General features: G+C 36.9%; 2 protein-coding genes and 1 pseudogene across 2 annotated transcripts; 1 reads left to right on the top strand and 2 right to left on the bottom strand.

Moving 5' to 3' along the window:
• Positions 1-1,080: 1,080 nt before the first annotated feature.
• On the bottom strand, positions 1,081-2,025 carry LOC118594842 (olfactory receptor 478-like). Its single transcript, XM_036205057.1, has one exon. It carries the CDS (start codon positions 2,023-2,025, stop codon positions 1,081-1,083), a length of 945 nt encoding a protein of 314 aa, XP_036060950.1.
• Positions 2,026-13,153: 11,128 nt separating this feature from the next.
• Positions 13,154-14,092, bottom strand: LOC118569068 (olfactory receptor 481). Its single transcript, XM_036166782.1, has one exon. The coding sequence runs from the start codon at positions 14,090-14,092 to the stop codon at positions 13,154-13,156; it is 939 nt and encodes a 312-aa protein (XP_036022675.1).
• Positions 14,093-21,208: 7,116 nt separating this feature from the next.
• LOC118582681 lies at positions 21,209-22,041 on the top strand (annotated as a pseudogene).
• Positions 22,042-24,499: the final 2,458 nt, after the last annotated feature.

The following is a 24,499-nucleotide window of genomic DNA, read 5'->3' as shown; positions in this document are numbered from 1 at the left end:
ACAGCCTTATAGTTGAACTGATAAACTTGACTCTCTTCGGGGGAACTTTCTGTTGTTGTTGCTTGTCGATTTACCTTTGTACTAGCAAGCTAAAGAATCCGACTCAATCTAAAGTAGGAATTCAACTTCTAGTCCTGACAGAAATTCAGATTATTAAGAGATGGATTTTCTGTTCTTTTCTATGGACCTCACAATTATGTCAGTACTGCAGGCTTACACCATACATCCAATATTTATGGGTACACAAAACCCCTATCTCAGAGACAACGTTTCTATTAAAAAATCTCCACCAATTTCACCCACCAATTGCTATCTATCATTTCCCTTACAGTGTACAGAGATAACCATAGTTATCAGACTTACCATAGGATAAGGCGGTGTTCAACCAGCCACACCCTGAAGCCTTGTGATAGGTATTGGTAAGCTTTCTGTGGCTAAAACAAGTAGCGGATGAACTGGAACTGAAGATAAAGGTTTATTCTTAGCACAATATTTTTTTAGAGCTCTGACCATTGTGAAGTTTCTGTTCATGGGTATGTGTGGTTGTGCATCACCAAAGGAATGGTGGAACAAACCTCCTCACTTTATGGTCAATAAAGAGAAGAGACAACGAATATTCTGATTACCAGTTTCTCCCTTAAGGCATGCCTCTAGTATACTAAAGATTGCCCACTAGGTTCAACCTCTCTGATTCTAGCCCTTCTGAACAACACTAGGGGACAGATGTTTACCATACTCATGAGACGTTGGAGACAGTTAAGATGCAAACTCTAATATGTTAGTGATGAAATATTTGAAAAATATGAAAATAATTTCAAACTGTATTCAGCAGATTATGTTTTATTTATATGAATTAATATGCTGTTAATTAAAAAGTTTTTGATTGTACTGAAGGTAACTTACCATGACTCTGTTATTTTTTCTGTAATCTGAAAATAGAATCCTATATTTATTGCAATGCTCCTCATTTGCTAGTAATTTATCAGCAGACTTTTCTAATCACAGATATTCAACTTCCTTTTATTAATATATCTATGAAACATTACTGCTAAATCAGTTGCTACAGCATAAAAAATGTCTCTAAGAAAATAATTTTCTACCAAGTTGTCTCTTCAGAGCACCTTTAATCTCGTTATTCCTGAGGCTGTAGATGAGGGGGTTCAACATGGGGATCACCACCATGTAGAACACAGACACCACCTTGTTCTGGTCTGTGGAGTAGCTGGACTTGGGCATCACATAAATGAATGTGATGGTCCCATAGTACAGAGTGACTGCAGTGAGGTGGGAGGTGCAGGTGGAGAAGGCCTTGTGGCGGCCCTCAGTGGAGCGCATCTTCAGGATGGTGATGAGGATGTAGGTGTAGGAGACAGCTATGACAAACACTGTCACCACAAGGACGAATCCAACTGTGAATGAGAGAATCGCTGCAGTGACACTGACATTGGAGCATGATAATTTTAATAGTGGAGCCAAATCACAGAAAAAATGATTGACTCCATTGGGTCCACAGAACACTAATGAATAAAAACTTACAGTAAAAGAGCAACTGTCAAGAAAACCACCTACGTAAGCCACTATGAGCAACTGGACACAGACTTTTGTGGACATTTTGGTTGAATAAAGCAGTGGGTTGCAGATTGCCATGAAGCGATCATAAGCCATGGCAGCCAGAATGAAGCATTCGAGTCCCCCAAAGAAAGCAGCTGAACCAAGCTGGATGCCACATCCAAGGTAAGAGATTGTGCTTCTCTCCATCAGGAAGGTTACTAGCATATTGGGTGTGACAGAAGATGAATAACCCATGTCAGCAAAAGCCAAGTGGCTAAGAAAAAAGTACATGGGGTGATGGAGCTGGGAAGAAACTCTGATGAGAAGGATGGTGCTGAGGTTCCCAGACACAGTCACCAGGTAGATTAACAGGATGATAATGAAGAGGATGACTCTAAGGATGGGGTTATCTGTTAAACCAAATAAAATGAACTCTGTCACTGCAGTGTGGTTCCCATCCTCCAGGAAAGCCATGAGACAGTGTAGCTGCTGCTAGAGCAAGGCTGTGATGGAGACATTACAGGAAGGGATTTATAAATAGATGCCTTCATTTTCATTAACTCAAATATTAAGTTATCATAAACGAGTATGTTATTCTAAGAGAATTTATCAGTTTAATCTGGCAATGTTTTAGTCACGACTCTTGGTGTACATCCATTTATGTGCAATTAATGTGACTTAGAATTTTAAACACAAACGTTAGAAAACTTTCAAATAATGTATCTCTTATTTTTAAATTTATATATGGTAAAAATACACCTATGTGGTTTTATAACTAAAGTTTTAAGATGTTATGCTTATGTAAATATCAAAAGTTTTAAATACCACAAGGAAAAATATGAAACTGCAGAATTATTTGAAGACATATAATGGCTAACCTTACTGCATGCTTTAATAAGCACTAGTACAGGCATAGAAATTTAAGCATGATTCTTCTTTGTCAAAGAGGAAGTATTAAATACTTTTGTTACTTTATTTCATTGAGAATGTTTAGTTCGATTATTAGTAAATAATAAGACTACATAGGAAGTCTAGAATGAAGATATGAAGCACAGAAAGGCTGAAACTCATCTAATCCTTAAGCAGTAAATACTATTTATGAAAGTGTCACAAGGAAGTTCAGAGCGCATACAAATTTTGGATGTACAGCAGAGTAGTTTTGCAGCTATGTGGTGAATACACAAAATATGAGCTTCCTTAGTACCCAAAACATACAGTCTTTTAGTGAAACACAACAACATCAAGATAAATTTTCTTATTCAAACTTGGAAAACTAGAAAAGGTTCAGTGGTTTCTAACTGGAGTGTGATGGAATGAAATCACGTGGTCTTCTACACGGTACAGTGGTGAGTAAATATTCAAAACTAATAAGCTAAGAAGTTTACCCAGGTTCATCCAGTTTGGGGCTACATGTACTCTTATCTCAAGATTTTTGACATTGTATCACTCAAATATCTGGTGCTGGTGATACTAGAACATTCAGTCAAAGAGCAAAGCAGGTATTTCCACAAGTTGTTACCAACAGTATACCATCAAAGTATCTCAAACACAGTGACTTCATTTGCCTGAGTAGTAAATTCCTATACTCTTAAAGATCATGCTGGACTTTGGATTTCAGTGGCTAGTTAAATAAGCAGTTTTAACAATGGACATTACCTGAATATTCACAGGAGTTTGAATATGGGAATAGAAGTTGATTTGGCTAAGCTTTTGGTCCAGTTTATTGCTTTATTTCATCTGACTTTTGAATCCACTAAAACATAAATTTAGATACATTGTTTTAAAAAATAAAGTATTCGCCAAAGATAAAGTTATAATTGGTAAATCAGATTTACCCACAAATCTCAAAACTTACCACTTCAAACAAGAATTCATTATGAAATAAGAAATTCAAAGTCATTATGATTTTATAGATGCAAAGCTGTCTCCACTGTCATTGTTTGTCATTGGGAATAAGTCCCTGCTGAGGCTCTGCATTCCAGTGTGAGTTCAAATCATCAGGGATCAACACATCATTCCTAATGAGTGTGAGCAGTTCATTTCACAAATACACAACTTATTTTCAGGAGTTTCTCAATCTCAAGTGGTTTTTTCCTCTTATATAACAATTAACATACTTCCATCTGATAGTTGTTCAAAGCATATGGTAAAATTATCTCAGGTGAATACTGTTTGTTGTGAGACAATGTATAATTCATTGTATTTTCACACTGGATTTGTGCACATTTTTATTGTATTGTATTCTAAATCTATTCAGGAAATTACTGTATTTTATCATATTTTTAAATTTAAATATGTTTTGATCATGTTCTTTCTATTCTTAATAATTTATAGGTTCTCTCCTTACCCATCCAACATTAAGTTCTTTCTCAAACAAACAAACAAACAATACAACAACAACTACCCACTTCCCCCACAAAAGCAAGAAAACAACAAAAACACATCTAAAGAGAAAATCAAAACACCAAACTGTAATCAAGTAAAAGTACACTAAATATTGGAGTCCATTATATTTTGTTCAGCTACTCCTAAGCATACAGCCTGTCCTGAAGTGTCTGTCACTTTATTGCAGAAAACCTAGTGGCTAGTTTTTTACTCATTCATTCACTTATTTTTTATAAAAAATATAACAAAATAAAATATAATGAGATAACACACAAACTATCACTTTGGATTTTGGACAAGACAAACCAAGGAAAAAAGACCAAGAAAAGGTCCAAGAATCAGAGACCCACTCATTCTCACACTCAGGAATCCCATAAAATCACTGAAGTGATAACTATAAGCACAGAGCATGCTGCTTCAATCTCTGTTGACTGAGAGGGCCTTATCTACTTTGTAGCTGAGTTGGTGTTTATCTCTCTGTGAAGTGCAGAGTACCTTCCAGTGCAATTAACACTAGTGAATAAGGGTGAAGGCTCTAGTTAGGCACCAACCCAACTTCTCTGTGTTCAAAGAGATATATAAGTGTTGTCTTCAGCAATGGGTCCTTAACATCAGTTTGTGGAGAGCAATCAATAGTATTGGAAATAGCCTGAGTTGTTTGGGGGTGTCCACTAGGCACCTTTGGCCAGAAACTCAATTAGATGTCACCCATTCCTGGCACTGGAGGTTTCACTTGGTGGTAAGAGATGTCTGGTTGGGCTTTGTCTCCACAACTATATGGTAAATCCATTTAGGTTTCTTTTATGTATGTATATATTTAAAGAACCAGTAGGTTTTCTTACAACATCTCAAATGGCCCTTGGGGTTAGTTGGCATTTCTGTATTCCCTCCCCTAATTACCTCCATGTTCCCTCCCCATTTAATCCATTTGTCCCAGTATCCTCCCCCTTTGTCTCTAATTACATAATATATTTCCATTTCCTTGAGAGATCCTTCCCTCCACACTAGTTCCTTACTATATACCTAACTTCTGTGGTTATACAGATAGTAGCATACCTATTGAAGGGGTAAAAATCTAACACTCACAAGTAAGAGGATACATACTATATTTGTTTTAAGGGGCCTGGGTTACCTCACTCAGGGTGTTTTATTCTAGCTCCATCTATTTATCTGCAAATCTCATTATTTCATTTTTTTAAATAGCTGAATGATACCGCATTATACAAATGTACCACATTTTTCTGATTAGTATAAATATATTTGCAATATTCTCCATATTCATAAAGTCCTTTCCTGTGCCAATGAGTTTAAGACTACCCCCTACTTTCTCTTCTATCAGATGCAGGATAGCCAGTCTTACATTGAGGTCTTTGTTCTATTTGGAGATGAGTTTTGTGCAAGATGATTAGTATTTATCCATTTTCATTCTTCTCCGTGAAATCATCTGGTTTGACCAGCACAATACTTTGAAGAAGCTGTTTATGTGTTTTTTTTTTCATTGTGTATTTCCGGCTTCTTTGTAAAATATCAGGAGTCTATTGTGTAGACTTTTGTTTGGGTCTTCAGTTTTATTCTACTCATCAACATATATGTTTTTATGTCAATAGAATGCTGTTTTTATTACTATAAATCTATGCTACAACTTTAAATTAAGAATGGTGATACCTCCAGTAGTTTTATTATTCAGGCTTGTTTTAATTTTCATATGTTTTTTGTGTTTCCATAGGAAGCAGATCTGTAAAAATTGTGCTGGAATTTTTCTGGGGATTGCACTGAATCTGTATATTGCTTTTGGTAGGATGATCATTTCTACTGTATTAATCATCCCGATCCATGAGCATGGGAGTTCTTTCCGTCTTCTGATTTCTTCATTTTGTGCAGTGTCTTAAAATATTTATTATACAAGTCTTTCACTTGCTTGATTAGAGTTACCCTAAGATATATATCATTTTATATTATTATGAGTGGTATTGTTTCCCTGATTTCTTTCTCAGTCCATTTGTCATTTGTATATAGGAAGGCTTCTGATTTCTACATATCAATTTTTATTCTGATACTTTTTCTGAAAGTACTTATGAGCTGTAGAAGTTTCCTGGTTGAGATTTTGTCATTTCTGCTAGTAGGCTTTTCTGGGTTTACAAGAATTATAAGACTTAGCAAAAAAGATAAGGCCTGGAACTTTATAGCAGCATGCCAGGATGTATACATGGAGTTATGTGTATTTGCCAGAGATTACAGTGCAGCTAAGAATTCTGAGACCAGGATTCAGGAGTGCAAGAAACTAGAGAATTGAATTTGAAATTCTCAGTGCCATATTTCACTAAAAAACTTGTGTATTTTCAAGATGCACAGCAACTGGCTGGACAAGAGTCAGCTGATAACCTGAGTACAGATTTTAGTTTTTGTAGTTCATTAGTCAGTTAGGTAAGTTTGAGAATGGAGTGAACCAACAATGCCATAATCTTTTATTTGAGCTACTTTTAGTTCAGGAAAACTTTAGACTAACCTAGGAGGACATGGTGCTCAACTACAAACAGTAGCTCAAACTGCGAGTGCTACCTGCAGTAGATTGGAATCCAGTTATATATATTATACAAAAATATATATTATACTATATGCGGGGACACCAGCTGATTTCCTGCATGACTGACCTGTTTTGGCACAGTATTCCCACTTCCTCAAAGGGGTCGACCTGATATTTCAATTTCTAGGACTCCAAAGTAAAATGAATTGTAGAAGAAGATATGTTTACCTCATTTCTGCAGTGTTTATCTTCACTCTCTATCACTTAATAATTAAAAATAACAAGGTATGGCAAAGGAAGGGGCAAATGAAAATAACTCAGGCATTGCAACTACACACATGCATACACACACACACACACAGAAAATGGAGGGAAGGAAGGACAACGCAGCAGGGCAAGGGAGAGAAGGATGAAAAGGGGTGGGAAAAGAAAAAGAAAGAGTAAAATTGAATCTGAGAAATGAGACATAATTGAGGGATTCAGTTACTTGATCACAACAGCAATTAGAATTTGAAGCTGACAGATACGTCAATAGAAAAGAATAAATATTACAGAATGAAATGCAAGCACTTCAAGAGCTTTCTAAGAGATGTGAAGTGATCTAACACACGGATAATTGAAATTCAAAATGGGAGGCCATGAAGTAGAACACACGTTTGAAGGCAATCACCAATAAATATCAAAATTAGAGAAAGAACATGAGCTGAGAAATTTTTTAAAGTCTGAAAAAATCCAAACATGGTAAGTATGAGAACAGTTTACATTTAGGAAAATTATGAAAAAAAACTCCAGAAAACCAAAAAGGGACTGTGGGCAGAGGGTATAGTTCAGTAGTATAATGCTTGCTTAGCAGCTGAACTTGATTCTCAGTGTTATAAGAAAGAGCTTAGGGAAAGAGATGGGAAAAGAGACAGAGACAGCGACAGACAGAGAGACAGGCATACAGAGAGAAGGTGGTAGAAGATAAAAATGTGTATTCCCTTTAAGAAGCAAAAAAGTAGAAAATGACAGGTTACATTGTTTTGCTGCCTGGGGGACCAGCCTCCAGATAGCCCAAAACTGGAAAGGAAGACACAACATTGGCATGTGGTAGACTTTTCTATAATCTGAGCGGATTGAGGGGAAAAGACACTCACACACTCTTTTGATGGTTTCCTTCCGACCTTTCCTTTATTCTTCTTTTGCATTCTCTAGTCTTTATTTTCCTGGTGATTTCCTATTCTCATTCTTGATGTGTTCCTTCTAACTCTATCTTTATTCTTGGTGTTTCCCTCATAGTTCCTTCTAACTCTCTCATTCTTAATGTTTTCCTTCTAACTTTCTAATTCCTGATAGTTTCCTTCTAACTCATTTTAATTTTCTCATTCTTTGTGTTTTCCTTCTAACTCTCATTCTTGATGTTTTCCTTCTAATTCATTATTGATGTTTTCCTTCTAGCCCATTTTAACTCTAGCTAACTCTATCTCTATTCTTTCCCTTACAGCTTATACACCCCAGTAAAATCTTTCAGGCAACATAAAAATTACCATGTTATTATATTCTTTTTTCAACTGAGTTATTACAATGAATACAAAACAAACAGTAAAAAAAAAGCATGTTTCCATATCCTTTATATGAGCAAGCATTTTACATATTATAGGTGAAAAACAAATTATCCCAAGAACCCACATACATTCATACCTAAGCACCTTGTTATAGATTAACTGTGTAGGCAAGCGAGATATTTTTCTCAGTCAGATCCTTTACTGGCAAGCTTCAGTTTTGCAGTTACAAAGAAAGGGCCAATTACTTTATTGCTTATCTTTAAAGGTAATCTTATAAGGAATCTTAAAGGAATCACAAACCTAAAATTTTTATATGAAAAAGAATCAGTTAGCTCTACTTTAAATCTTTGGGGTGCATACCACCTCATCAATAGATTTTTATATAAGGATATCAAGGGCAAAAATGGGCACAAGCAATTAATCATCACCTTTGGTCATCAATCAATCCTAACAAGAAAAGTGCATCAGCCAGTGATAATTGGGCTGCTTTATTCTTGTTCCCTGACCTTAAAGAGTTCCACATTAACTATGTGCCTTTCTAAAACTTTGGATTATCTTCTAAGGTTTTTCAACTCAAAGCTACTTGACAATAACTTCTTAGTCTAACTTATTTTCAAACATTTGTTTCAACTGTAATGCACTCTGAAGCCTGTGAACACATCTACCAACACTAAGGTTGAAAGATTTTAAGCTATCTGGGTTACTGGGACTCAATTGATTTTCTTAATCATTAACCTAAGCCACAGTCTGTACAGCTCCTCAATAGAAACTCATGTATTCTAGTTGTGTGACACTTCCTTGTTTATATTTTTATCATCAAAACTCTATTTAAACTAACATTATTATTATGAATTAGACAATACAGTTTAGGAAGGAATCATCATCATACTAATCTATGGGTAAACATGCCCAGTAGAACAGGATGTTTCCATGACATAAACACACTACGTTACAGGCAGTGGGAATCTCCTCACACCCATTCACACCATGCCAGAACCAGAGGGAGATGGCAGCAGCAAATGTGAAAAGGTACAGCAGACACAAAAGACATTCTGGGACCTTAGGTCTCAGGGTCTTGCCTGTCCAAGATTGGCCAATCAGAGAGTTTCCCCCTGGTGGGCTGACACCTTGAACTTCAGTTGCCACCTGCTGCTCCTCTGACATGGCCACTGGCAACATTGAAAAGAAATGATAGAAACTGTACTTGAGTGAAATTTTGTGTGAAAATATTTTTAACTGTTAACTCAGATTTCTATCCCAAACAAAATACTACTCAAAATTAAGGGTGCAAAAAGGAATTTGTTGTTTTGGTTTTTTTTTTGACAAAAAGTAACCTGTAAAAAATTCATTATCAATAAACTTACATTATGAAAGAAACAATGTTTTGAAATAAAAATCAATTGAAGAAAGCAATGGATTGCAAAATCTAGAATCCATGTCTAGTAAACCAGGTGAGGTTTGAGAGAGATTAGGCAGTAGTTTTGAGAAATAATTAGCAGTTTTGGCTTGTGTGGGTTAGTAGCTGATGTCTCTGTCAACAAGCTTGTAGAATCAGGTTAAAATAATAAGAAGAAAAAACAGCTCTCATAAATAATCTTTTGCAAAGCTTTACTGAAATGATTACATACACAAACTTAAACATGTGTCTGATGATTTTTGACTATTACATGTGCTCCTATGACTATTATCCCAATTACAACCCTAGGAATACATCCTCTTCCCTTAGACTTTTAAGCATTGGTCTGTTGCTATATTTTAAAGAAAACTGAGAAATTTTATGGCTCTGAAGTCCTACAAATTTTAAAGAAGGGAAATTTTACTGTAATTTATATAGGCCAGGAAGTTTTTAAAAGAAAAACGGGTTAAAACAAAAACAGGTTTTAAATATTTCCCAGTTGGAATCCCTGCCTTCTAACTAGAAATCTTACAGATCGTAATAAGTCAAGATTTCACACACACACACACACATACACACACACACACACACACACACACACACACACACAATGTATGGGGAACTTTGGATTGCTCTCAGTGGGAGTAGAATCATTATCATTGGTTCTTGTTTATTAATCTGTTCAGATAAAATTCCTTTCATTGCTCCTGATATTCTTTTTGTTTTTGTCATTTCGTTTTTAGAAAAGGTATCTTTTAGCAGGCATTCATGGTATCGTCTAAGCCTCCATTCTCCTCTCTTCCAGGAGTAAACTAGCTGATAGTGAAACTTGAGGTTAAACTAACATGCAATTGTATTTGTTTTCTAGGGCTACTATAGCCAAGTGCCATAAGCTAGATGTCTTATATAGATGCAATTCATCTTGTATTTCTGGATGCTTAGAGTCCAAGAATGAGGCATTGTTAGGGTTGGTTCTTCTCAGGGTTCTGTAGGAGAATCTGTTCCATGCCTTTCCCCTAGCTTTTGAATTTTAAAGTAAATGCTTGGTTTTCATTCGTATATAGCAGCAGCATCCAGATCTGTATCTTCTTTCAAACATAGTTTTGTCCTTTGTGATGTTTGCAATCCAAAACCAGGCCCTTAGTCATACTGGATGGAGAGCCCAGTTTACTCCAGTAGTTATCATCCTAAAAAATTGTATCTGCAATGAATCTGTTCTCAAATACAGTAACATTCAATGATTCTGAGAATTATAAGTCCTCCGTGCATATTTTAGAAAGACACAATTCATCCCTAAACTGTACTCTAATCCATCTTTCCCTTTCTCCTGGGAGTGTCCACACCCTCAGCACTCTTGGCTGATTTTGGCCATATGGTAAGGTAATAGGTAAAGACATAGATTCTTTGATAAGGCCTGAATGTCTGCCCATCAGTAGAAGGTAGGGATCAAACTTTAGATCTCAGTGTATAAAAACAGGGCTGGGGGTTTTGCTAAGTAGTAGATAGTGTACCTAGCATAAACAAGACTTCCGGCTCTATGTCCAGCACCAAACCAAAAACAAACATGAAAACATATGGCCATCTACACAAACTGCATTTTCTAGCTTTGGTTCTTTTGTTTGCACAGGTAATGTCTTCCTCTTTCACATTTATTCAGAACAAGGGAGAAGAACATGAAATCTACCAATGCTAGATCTACCAACACCACTTACAGCTGGGTGAGTTAAAACTTGGATTCCTTAGAGTTGAAACACATGAGACATATCTCTGTATGAAATTATAATCATCAGTTGTGGAAATTTTAAACTTCCAAATAAAAAAGGCTCAGATAAAGATGTGATAAATATGTTGCATATCTTCCTTTTGAATAAAGAAAAAGGACAGAGTTAGATTGACCATTTAGATGGGCATGCAGTAAGGTCCATCCATGTCTGTGAGAGTATATTTTTATAGTCTTTTATAAAATTCTATGTTCCATTTCCCCCCACATTCTCAGCTTATGTGTTTGAATATTTACTCCCCAGCTGGTGGAGCTGTGTTTCAGGGAGAAGGCTATGGAATCCTTGGGGCTGTGGCCTAGCTTTTGTTGGGGGCATGCCTTGAAGGTGGTATTAGCTTCTGCTTGTGCCCTCAGATCTCTGCTTCTGGTCTCACCACAACATGATAGGCCATAAGCTCTTGGCACCACAGGCCAGACATTCCAGGGGCCATGCTTTCTCCCTATGATGGACTTATAAACCAAATAACTGATCCTCCCTTCAGTTGCTTCTGTCAGGTACCAGGTCAAATAAATGAAAAAAAAAAAGATGACATTTTACAAAGAGGTGGTATGTATTAAGAAAAGGGAATATTTTAGTGACAGATACAGCCAATTCAGTAAGACACACTGGCTTTGAGAGTCTTGGAGCAAAGACCAATGAAGAAGTTTGTCTGTCCTCTAAGGAAGATTACTTTTGGGGACAGAAATACTATTGGCTTCCTTAAGAGAAAATTGTGGAAGAAAAGATGAAGATGACCAGAAACAGACAATGAAAATCTTCAGCCAACAGAGTTCAGACTCCCAGCATGATGCTGAAAGTCTTTTCCCAGGCTGAAGTCAAACCCTGGAGTGCCACCAGCCATGTATGTCTGTGCAGGCTTCCATCCTAGAATTACTGCATTGGTGAAAGTCTAGTTCCACAATGATATAGGCAGAGAGGTATAAGTGAACAAATCTCAGAACCATAAGTGAAGAAATCCCAAGGCAGCTTCCAGGAGAAGAGGACATTTGCTCAATCTGACCAGTGAAAAGTCCAAGGATGAGAAATCAGCTTGTTCAATGGTGTCTCCATATCTTCACAGGGTTTGTCTAACACTACAACTATGTTAATAAAAATGCATTCACCAAAGTATTAATCAGAAATCACTGTTAGAAGAGCTACTGGGAGAAACTGCCACAGACATACTGACCATGAGTGGGGTAATTGGTGACCACAGATACTTCCTTGAGTGGTTAGAAGAGAGTGGTAAGGGCATTCTCTGATTGAGCCATAATTTCCTACCTATTTGCTACCATACAAAGGCAGTTTCACCATCCTGTTGTCATCCTACAGAACAATGGTTGCTACTAAATTCCACTCTAATACCTATGTATGCAGGCCTCAGTCAGCAGATCTGGACGAGATTCATTCAATTTCCTATGTTATCGGGTTTGTATCTTGAAATGGCAAAATACAGGGATCATGATTTTTTTTTCATTCTGAATCAAATTAAAAGAAAACAAACAGACTTGTTTCTGAGAGACTATCATCACTGTTTCCAGAAGTTAAAAGAGTCATTTACCATGTAAGAGCAATACCTTTAGAGAGGGATGACCTGAATCCCTAACTTGTCAGACTTACCATTTGTTACACATCTACTGGAAATTTCATTCCTAAGTGTTATTTTAAATAGGAGATTGAAAGACATTTGAACTTTGAAAGACTTCAAATAACAATACAAAATTGGCAAATGGGGAATATTTAAAGTTATAAACTATCCTCTGAAGTTTTCTTACCTTTACTAAAATACACATTTCACTTGGATGCAGCAGGTGTCCATGTAAATGACATTTTTTTTTAATTATAAATGGAGAAAAACATCAAATTTATGTATGCATAGGAGCTTCTCACTATGTAAGTGTTCAGGGTATGGATAAATAACATGGAAATATCAATCACCATTGTTCCTCACTGTCACTGAATTTATTAAGTATGGAGTTTTGTCTGATTTACTTCAAGGGAACCAAAGTGTTCTGGCCATTAATTTTTTCATAGCCTCTTTCACCTCCTTGTTCCTCAGACTGTAGATAAGAGGATTCAACATGGGGATCACCACTGTGTAGATCACAGAAGCCACTTTGACCTGATCAGCTGAATAGCTAGATTTAGGCATCACATACACAAATAAAACTGTCCCATAAAACAAAGTGACTGCAGTAAGGTGGGAAGTGCAGGTGGAGAAAGCCTTGTTCCTTCCCTCAGTAGAGCGCATCCTTATGATTGAGAGTAGGATGTAAATGTATGACACGATGATGGTAGATAGTGTGCTCACAAGGACAGATGCCGAAGAGATGGATGGAGATATTTCAGCAATATAAGCATGGCCACAAGAGAGCTTCACAAGTGGGAAGAGGTCACAGAAAAAATGGTTGATTTTGTTTGGGCCACAGAAGTTTAGGTTCACAAAACAACCTGTGAATGATGAGGCGTTCATGCATCCACCTAAGTAGGATGCCCCCAGCAGGAAGAAGCAGACTGATGGGGACATCTGAGTGGAGTAGAGCAGGGGTGAACAGATGGCCACATAGCGGTCATAAGCCATGGTGGCCAGCAGGAAGCATTCTGTAGTTCCAAAAGCTACATCAGAGCCAAGCTGGGCTGCACAGCCAGAGAGAGGGATAGTAGTCTTTTCTTTTAAGAAACTGATGAGCATGATGGGTGTGACTGATGTGGAGTATCCAATATCCACAAAGGCTAGATGGCTGAGGAACAGATACATGGGAGTGTGAAGCTGTGGGCTGCTTCGAATTAAAAGGATTATACTGATATTTCCCAATAAAGTCACTATATAAACTGGTAGAAAAAACACAAATAAGATGGCACGTAGTGTAAGACTATCTGTTAGTCCCAAAATAATGAATTCTGTCACCATGGTGTCATTTTCAGTCTCCATTCATTTACCCAATGGTGCCCACTGGAACCAGAACCAGAGGAGAGTCATTGACTGAAATGGACCTGCAATTAATATATGAACCTAAATATAGTCTTATAATTAAATTTTAAAATGGCAATTTTCTTATTCATAGAATGCTTTGTAAATTTTCTTTTCAAATTCCATAAGATATTATAATAAGAAATTCAATTATTTTATGATCCAACTATGAAGTTCCTACTAGCATATGATACAACAAGTTTATTCCATGTATATACAGGAAATGCATATATGAGGATCCACAGTAACATTTATTTTTATAGCACAAACTGATTAACCTAAATATTCATGCCAATGTTGACTCTTAGTTTTCTCATCCCCAATCACAAATATGCCTCTACCGCAGTATTCTTTCCTCCAGTAAATACAACCTCCAAGTTTCTAATTGTCTGGCTAATAACAGTAGAACTAACTTGGACATTTTTATTTTTATGACATGATAGAATAAAAGAAGCCAAATTCTTCTTTAAAAAAGAATCAGTACCAAGAACTGAATGTTGTCTGTGTTCAGGATAGAAAGGCTCATCACAATTCTTATTATCACTGTGGTATAAACATACTAAACATTTTGCAAAGTGTCTCAAGACTCTTCTCTATTCCTTTATGGGATTGTAGGAAATGATAAGAGTCTAGACATTGCTATATCTTAACATCAAGTAAATAAACAGAAGCTTTACAGAGCTTGCCTTAGATATGTTTTCATATCACCAGTTCTAAAAAGCAGTGGCCAGGAAAGGAAAGGAGGTGCATTTGACATAGAGTAAGAGAGTTAGAATGGTCTCAATGGAAGTGGAAAGCTACAGTAACCAGCAAGTTATAATGAAAGAAAGGCCAATTCATATTTCAAAATAATGAGCCTTTCATTCAAGATATATAACATGAACCAGGACAGGGAAAATGTTAGTCCTATTCACCCATTTTCACAATTCTAAATACCAACAGCGTCTCTAGAATCATTTGCTTTTTCTTAAAAAAATGAAGTATAATAAACAACACATATATAGTAATTAGCAATGCATATATAGCTATCAGAAACTTCATTTTTATTGAAATTTATCAAGTTGTATTAGGTCAAAGTTTCTCTAGTACTGAGTCACAATTCACCAATTATTGTGGATTCTAGACAAAGATCTACAGAGACAAACTTTCTTAAAGAAAATAAATGTATGAAAGATATAAATGTTTCAAGGTGGGATGTGGCTGCCTGCAAGAAGACAAGGCAATATACAGAAGTACATTGAAGCCACACAAACTGAGAACCAATTTGTACCCCGCCCCCCAGTGCATGGAAACACAGGCAAATGACAAGGACTTTTAACTCCTGTTTTCAATCTGTACAAAGGAGAACATACATACCACACTTGACTCCTTTGTTTATTGATAAGTGTGTATAAAACACTGTTCAAACTATAAAGAAATAGCAAGAATGTCTCAGTCTCTTACACTTTACGCAAGACAAATTGCTTCCATGACACTTAGGAAATTCAAGTATTCTTCTATCCTTGAAAGGCTATAAGTCTAAGTCAGTAACACTTCTATTACAACACCCAGAAAGGCTCTGAGGAATTGTTATTGTACAGCAAAACTACTTTTAAGTGAGTTTTTGATCATTTGGGATACAGCCCCAAGTAATTTACTTCCTTTAAAATTACAAGTTAATTGCTTCATTTCTTTGGGAAAATTATACTGACAATCCAATGGGACAACGAACTTACAAGTATTCACCTACTTGTCCAGTGGGACAGAAAAAAATGTGCATGTTATAATATACAAGTGTATGGATTAAATATTTTTAATTACCCATGGGTTTAATTTGTTTTTAATGAAATGATTTGCAAAAGGAAATGACATCATTTGGCTGCAATTTAACTGTGACACTTCCAGAATATGGCTGTATTCTGTGGTCCAGATTTCATATTACCTATTCAGAGACGAGTTGGATTCACCAGAAGAATTTAGTTTATAGTCATGCATCCAACAGATCTGAAATAGCATTTTCAATAATGAAATCATGTTCATTTTCAACATATTATCAGTTTGTTATAGGAGACTTGAGATGTAAACTACACCTGTTGGCAGACACTCCCTGCATTCTCCTTTGCCTATTAACATTTATGATTTACAATAGAATGATCAAACTTACACTAGCATTTTAATGTCATGCACACCAACAAAGTGAATGTTAGATAGTCCTAACCATGATGGACACTTGCAATGATCTTAAATTGGGGCTTCATTTTCCCTAGGCTAAAGTTAGTCTCTTTTCATTTTGGGTTTAAGGAGTCCATTGGTCATGCCTCTTTAGTAAAATGCTAAGCCTGACAGCCCACACTCAGAAGATGTAGAACTTTAAATGAACCAAGTCCATCTAACTAAGAAATAGACTGCAAAGCTTCATCTATTCTGTAAACACACAGTTCGTTTAGGTTGTAAGAAAATGCAGAGGCTGAAGAATGGTCTAAACAGCTGGCCAACAATTAAGTTAAAATATTCCGAACTACATGAGAGAATGAAATTAATTTCATATCTGTCTTCCCACTAACATTTTGTTCACATCAGTTGATCTGCATATCTACTATCTGTGACTTTTTAAATGCATATTTAATGATCCAATTCTAGAATACAGGAAGAGTTAAATAGATGCTTGTTGAATTCATGTTAATTTGCTTAAAAATCTTTCACATATGTCATGGTTAAATGATGACATAAATTTCTACTGCTTTCTTCTTATCCAACTGTAAATCATACTATAAGTATGTTCTTCCCCATGACTTTTCTCATGGACAACTAATTGTAATCAATGTATATCCCAGAATTAAATAACTTTGTCATTGATGACTTTCCTGAGATCTTGGACTAAGACATTCTCTACTAATGAGCAGTTTCAGAGAAACTTGAAAAATGCTTGGCACTTACCACATCTTGTAGTGTTCTAAAACTACCCTAAGAAAGGGATCTCATCTGCCTAGTTCTTAGAACACAGCAGATTCCCATGCACATAGTATTATCAATATCAAATGAATGTATTACAAATCTTTTTAGTGTTCTTATTTTATTATGGTAAAACCATCATACGTTGTATACCCTCTTAACAAAGCGTAAGTGTATAAGAAAGCATAGCTAACTACAGAGACAAGACTATATAGAGAATCTGTAAAATTCATTAATTCTTCCTTGCTGAAACTTTATGCCTATGGACTAGTAAGGGAAATATAAATACTTTCCCTCCCCTCAAGCTCACAATCCACAATTCCACTTTCTGGCCTTGTGAACTCTATAGTTTTAAATAACTCATATTATTTGGAATCAGGCAACACCTACTCTATTGGAACAGTCTCCTAAATATAGGATATTGATGGTTTCAGTGATGACATTACTCCATTACAGTCAATTTCTTGTATGGTGTAAGATTGAGACTGAATTTCATTCTTTTGCATTTACCTATTTAGTTTTCTCAACCATTTGTTAATGAGAAATCCTATTATCTGCTGTGTAACAGTCTTCAAAATGAAAATATACTTTTGAAATGAGAATTATGATACTTCGGCTATGTTGTTTCTTAAGTTAATTTTTGCTATTTTGAGTGTTTTATGAGTGAATATAAATTTTTGAGTTGAAAATTCTATTTATATACAGAATGTCTTTAAGATTTTGATACAACTCAGGTGGCTCTATAATCACATTGGATATTGTGGATATTTTAACAATATTAAGTCTTACAAAGATGTCACACCATTTATTTACATTCTTTTCAGTTTTATTCACCACCCTCTTGAAGCTGTCGATGCAACAACTTCCTATGTTGTCAGTTTTTCTCTGTGTTTCATTTCTGTTCATGCTCTAGAAATGGGATTATTTTCTGATTTCCTAACACTGTTGGTTGGTTACATTGCTGTGAGGGGGCTACTCCCCACCCCCACATTTCCCCAAAGTGCTCTTGAGTAGGAGTAGCAGGAAATATTAGATAGAAGGATTTAGAATGGGGAGAAACAGATAGAAAACACAGGATAGCCTCGAGAGGGCCTGGAACCTATTCCAATGGGCCCCAACTGTCTATGCCTAGGGTATTTATAGAAATTCCAAGGGGTGGAACAAAAGATTTCCCCCTAGCACAGCCCAGTACAGACCATCTCAGACACCTGCACTCAGGCCCATGGTCCATTCATCCTCTCTATGCAGACCTGATGGGTAAAGCCACTAGGAAACCTGAAAATGGTCTCGCACACATTGCATATATCTTTGATGATATATTTTGGTTATTTGGATAAATTTTTGTGATTTTTTAAAAGATTTATTTATTTATTTATTATGTATACAGAAGAGGGTGCCAGATCTCATTACAGATGGTTGTGAGCTACCATGTAGTTGCTGGGAATTGAACTCAGGACCTCTGGAAGAGCAGTCAGTGCTCTTAACCTCTGAGCCATCTCTCCAGCCCCAAATTTTTGTGATTTTATACAAAAAAAAAATATATCATAGATAACCACAGAAACCACCCCTTCTTATCTGTTTGTTGTCTTTTACTATATTTTGTCTAATTGACCAAGCTAGGACTTTTAGCACTATTCTGAATTAAAGTATCACAAGTAGGCACACTTTTTCCTCCTGATCTTGCAGGATGGGGGGCATCAGTTTTTCATCACTAAATATAATATTCATTGTGAGGCAATGATATACAACTTTAATTCTAGTGGACTAACTTCTTTACAAACCTTATTGCTTGAAACTTCGAATTATAAAAGTGCACTGTATTGTGTCAGAAACTTCTTGTGGATTTATTGAGATAATTCAATAATTTTTATTTTTCATTTTGTATCACATTGCTTTGTATATGTTAGAGCATTCTTGCATGTCATAGATAAACTTTAGACTATCTAGTCTTAAAAAATGTTGTTGAATTCATTTTGCTAATATTTTATGGAGAAGTTTTGCATCTGTATTCAACAAAAGTAGTTACCTTTGATTTTATTCTTTCATAAGTCTGTCAAGTTTATTATTATCACAGCAAGCTTGAAGTACTCCCACTTCCTTTCTTCAGAATAGCTTTAGGATAGTGTACTAATATCCAACTCATAGCCTTTAGTAAAGATTACTAGAGATATAGCTGAATGCTGTTTAGTGCTTTATTTTTTAACGGACAAAGCTAAGAAATGAAGAACAGGTTATATGTTATCAGAAATTTAAGAGAAAATTAGATCAAAAGGGAATTTCTTAAGGTTATAGATGGCAGCATGAGCATTCCCAATGGTGATTTAAAAAAAAAATGTTCTACATCTTGTTGGGCAGTGGTTGTGCACAGCTTTAATCCCAGCACTTGGGAGGCAGAGGCAGGTGTATCTTTGTGAATTGAAGGTCAGCCTAGTCTACAAAGCTAGTTCTAGGATAGGCAGGGCTACACAGAGAAACCCACACACACACACACACACACACACACACACACACACACACACACACACACATAAAATGTTCTCCATCTTGACTATACCCAAGTGCAGTGTTAGTATACTGATTGTGAACTGTATTGAAGTTTGGCAACATGTTATTATTGGAGGAAACAGAGAGAAAAGAATATAAGCTCTCCATGTTATTTCCTACAATTGCATGTGAATTTCCAACTACTATTTTTTAAAGATTTGTTTATTTTTATTTTGTGTGTGTGAATTATTGGCCTTCATGTGTTTGCGTGTTGCAAATAAGCAGTGCCCACTGAGGTCATAAGAGGATGCCAGCTGCTCTAGTTCTGGAATTACTGGCCTTGTGAGTGCTGGGAACCAAACCTGCATCTTCTCCAAGAATAGCAAGTGCTCTTAATCATTGAACTATCTCTCCAACCACAATTTGCAACTATGTAAAAATAAAAATGTAATTAAAAACCAAAGATGGTGCCACCCAGAGATGTATAAAAAGCATTCATTTCCTTAAAGTTTTCAACTTTGAGTTAAAACAGAGTCTGCATACTGTACCCTTGTTCACTCCTGCAACTTCCAAGAGAGTTAGAATAGTTTTAGTGATTCATGAAAAGTTTTTATCAAAGTACTTAATGTGGGCCTGGGTAGATGGCTCAGGGGTTAAGAGCACTGGCTGCTCTTCCAGGCTCCCGAGTTCAATTGCCAGCAACTACATGGTGGCTCACAACCATCTTATAGTGGGATCTGATGCCCTCTTCTGGCATAAACACATACATGCAGACTCACATACATAAAACAAATCATTTAAAAAAGTTAATGCATACAAAAAATAACTAGTAGATGCTAGCAGATGACATATATTTATATGAACACAAATATCTGTAATTTTCATAGTCCTGATGGATTTTTGGTGGAATTTTAACAAGCAAGTCAGGTGCTCAAGGCATTGTATCCCAAACGCACCATTTCTCATAAACACAGCCTGCTTTGCATTGGCAATTCTTTGCCATTTTTCCATTGTTGAGGCACAGGTACAGACAGGTAATGTTTTGTCTGCTGATACAGTGATGCTTATTTCTTATTTTGCTTTACAATCAACCTGCATCTATACTCAATATGTAGCATTATATATGTTTTATAGATAGATAGATAGATAGATAGATAGATAGATAGATAGATAGATATACATATGTATATTATATGTATTCATCTTATTGAAAGTAAGAATCTTATGAGGTACATGGTACAGTACCTTAAGATGGCATAGTGATGAGTATTGTGTTTTGTATGTCAATTGTCTAAAACTCCACAGGTTGTCAGTAACAAAGCAAAGTCCTGAGCTCATTCCACTTGACACTGAGATCTACAAAGAAGAGATGTTTTCCCCATTTCAGTGGGTCTTCGTTGCTCATTGAAACTTAACATACCAACATGAGGTCCTTATAACTTAAGTGTATCAAATACAAACTTTCTAAACATCGATGACCATGCATCAGTGAATTTTATAAATTGAAGTTCTTCCATGAGCTATCATATGACACCATGTACCTTCACATATGTAACTACCTATGTTTTGTCATTTGTATTGTGAAAACACTATGTAGGAGGCAATTAGATTCCATTCCAATACCTTCTCATTTTTCTTTCAGTGGCAGTATTTCTGACATAGATGGAACCTGGAAACTACACAGTTATAACAGAGTTCATACTTTTGGAGTTAACAGAGGATAGTACAGTCTGTGCCATTTTATTTGGTATGTTTCTAATAAGCTCTGTTATCTTAATGGGTAATCAGAACCAGCCCTCAATTTCATACTCCTATGTACCTTTTCCTCAACCATTTGACCTTTCTAGACATTGGGTACTCCAGCTCAGTCACTCTCATCATGCTGAGGGGTTTTCTTAGGAAGAGAACATAACATTTATTCCTGTGCCTGGTTGTATAGCTCAACTCTTTTCTGTGGTGACATTTGGGACATCTCAGTCTTTCTTGCTAGCTTCCATTACCTATGACTGCCATATGGCCATCTTCTCACCTCTGCTGTACTCCACACAGATGTCCTCCACAGTCTACATCCTCCTAGTGGGAGCTTCCTAACTAGGTGAATTTGTGAATGCTTGAATACTTACTGATTGTTCATTAAATGTGTTCTTTTGTGGACCAAAGAAAGCTAATCACTTTTTCTGTCACTATTCACTACTTTTGAAGCTTTCTTGTTCCTATGACTTTTCTTTTGAAGCCATTTCCAGCCTCTTCTGGCTCCACCATTGTGGTCACTGTTTATCATCTCCCTGTCATATGTCTACATCCTTGTGTTAAGCCTGAAGATGCGCTTCTCCACCTGCACCTGCCACCTCACTGCAGTCACTCTGTTCTTTGAGATCATCACATCATTTATCTGATGCACCCGTCCAGCTACTCCATGGAGCAGAAATAAGGTGGTGTCTGTGTTCTACACAGTGGTTCTTCCCATGTTGAATCCCCTCAACTACAGTTTCTGAAACAAGAAGGTTAAAGAAGCCATGAGAAAACTGATGGCTAAAGCACATTAATGGTACTGAAATATTTGAATTTATAAACAGTATAATGAAGTCTGCTCTTGCAGGTGAAGGACAATGTTCTAAGTCAATTTGAGATTATATTTATAATATTCTAGACTCATTTTATCATCTCATTATCAAGAGACTTTTCAGCATAAAAATAATAAAGATAAACCACTAAGATAGCACCACTTACTGTTTTTTTCTTTATCCTTTCATTGACCATCTTTTTTTTTTCACCTGTAAGCACAAATGTTTCCACCTAATTTCTGTGTTCTTTGAATGCAGCCTTTAGAATTAAAATGGTAGGAGCTTCTGGAATCCTTTGAATGAGGATAACATTGCCATTCATTATCAGTCTGAAAGATGGCCTCCAGCTTTCCAGCAATCTAAGTGGAGCTGGTATTGGAAGGATGCTGTGGTGGTTTGAAAGAAAGTAACCCTCAAAAAGAGTGGCACTATTAGAACATGTGGCATTGTTGGGGGAAATGTGTGACTGTGGGGGTGGGCTTTGAGGTTTCTCATGCTCAAGATACCTCCCAGTGAGTCAGTTGACTTCCTGTTGCCTGCAAAATATAGCACTCTCAGCTCCAGCACCAAATCTTCCTGCATGCTGCCATGTTCCCCTTCATGATATTAATGGACTGAACCTCTGAAACTTTAAGCAAGCCACCCTCAATTAAATGTTTTCTTTGTATGAGTTGCCATGGTTGTGGTGTCTCTTCACAGTAATAAAAACCCTAGTGAAGACAGATGATGTTCCCAACAGGATTCCTCTTGTGGTTCCTCTGTTAGTGAATTGTAGCCCAGCTGACTTGGAAAATAACTTAAATTCTCTCTTAGCTGATTGCTATTATCTTTTAGTAATCTGTTAATAAGGACACCCTACTGAGTATAATTGTGATGGCCTTGCTCCTGTGGAGATGAAGCACTCAGTGTACTCTTGGGCAGTTTCACTATTGAGAACTATATTATGTATAATTCTATAGTGTTTTTGAACAATTTATTGACTCAAGATGATTTTTTTGTTTTCTTTTTTAAGATTTATTTATTTTTGTATGGATGAGTTGTTTGTGTGCATGTATGCCTGTCCACTATGTACTTGCCTGGTGTCTAGGAAACTCAAAGGAGGGGTATCATATGCCCTGGCACCAGAGCAACCACCGGTTGTGAGCAACCATGTAGTGGCTGAAAATCAGACCCTGGCCATCTGCAAAATCAAACCCTGGTCATCTGCAAGAGCAATGAATGTTCTGAACCTTTGAGTCATATCTCCAGCCCTGTATTTTCACTGTTTTATACATAATTTCATTAGAAAAACAATAGTTTTACAACACTTTCTCTGAATCAGACTAAGTTTTGTTTTTAGAATTGAAAATTATTTCTGTTATAATCAACCCCTTTGGTGCTCACACATCATTTGTCTTTCGTGAAAAACGCATTTAAAGAAAAAGTATAACCTTTGAAGAAGCTGACTTTTTTCTTTAGTTAAAATGTGAATATTGGATTAATCTTATTTTTTATTATGTTTGTGTTTTAATTTCACACATCAGCCATGGGTTCCCCTGTCCTCCCCTTTCCCGCTCCTACCCCCACCGTCCCGCCATCTCCTCCCCTCCATTCCCATCCCATCCCCTCCAGGGCCGAGACTCCCCTGGGGATTCATTTCAACCTGGTGGATTCAGTACAGGCAGGTTCAGTCCCCTCCTTCCAGGCTGAGCAAAGTGTCCCTGTGTAATCCCAAGGTTCCAAACAGCCAGCTCATGCACTAAGGACAGGTCCCCGTCCCACAGCCTGGGTGTCTCCCAAACAGTCCAAGCCACTCAACTGTCTCACTTATCCAGAGGGCCTGATCCAGCTGGGGGCTCCACAGCCCCCGGTTCACAATTCATGTGCTTCCAAGAGCCTGGCCATTCGTCCCCGTGATTTTTCCAATCCTGGGTTCAACAATTCACACTCCCACAGTCCCTCCTCCTTCTGGAAAACTGGAAAGTCAGAGCTCTATATGGGGCCTGGCCGAGGATCTCTGCATCCACTTCCATCAGTCACTGGATGAGAGTTCCAGCCCGACCATCAGGGTGTTTGGCCATCTGATCACCAGACTAGGTAAGATCAGGCTTTCTCTCAACCACTGCCAGCAATCTACAGAGTATGCATCACTGTGGACTTCAGGGGACCTCTTGAGCACTCTGCCCACTCCTGTTCTCATGTGGTCCTCATCCATCATGGTATGCCATTCCTTGTTCTCTCTTTCTGTTCCTGATCCAGCTGGGATCTCCCCCCAAGCATCCCTTCCCTCACACCTTGCGCTTCATTACTCCCACTGTCATCCAGGTTGTTCATGTAGATCTCATCCATTTCACTGCCATTGGGTGATCCCTGTGTCTTTCCTAGGGTCCCATTTTCTAGGTAGCCTCCC

This window comes from Onychomys torridus, chromosome 1 (genome assembly GCF_903995425.1).
Source record: "Onychomys torridus chromosome 1, mOncTor1.1, whole genome shotgun sequence".
NCBI lineage: Eukaryota > Metazoa > Chordata > Mammalia > Rodentia > Cricetidae > Onychomys > Onychomys torridus.
Note: the sequence above shows the minus strand (reverse complement) of the source record. Positions and strands in the feature narration are given on the sequence as shown.

What these genes read in the sequence shown, in the direction of transcription:
- LOC118569068 (XM_036166782.1), bottom strand. Translation starts at nt 14,092, where the DNA reads ATGGAGACTGAAAATGACACCATGGTGACAGAATTCATTATTTTGGGA.
- LOC118594842 (XM_036205057.1), bottom strand. Translation starts at nt 2,025, where the DNA reads ATGGCTTTCCTGGAGGATGGGAACCACACTGCAGTGACAGAGTTCATT.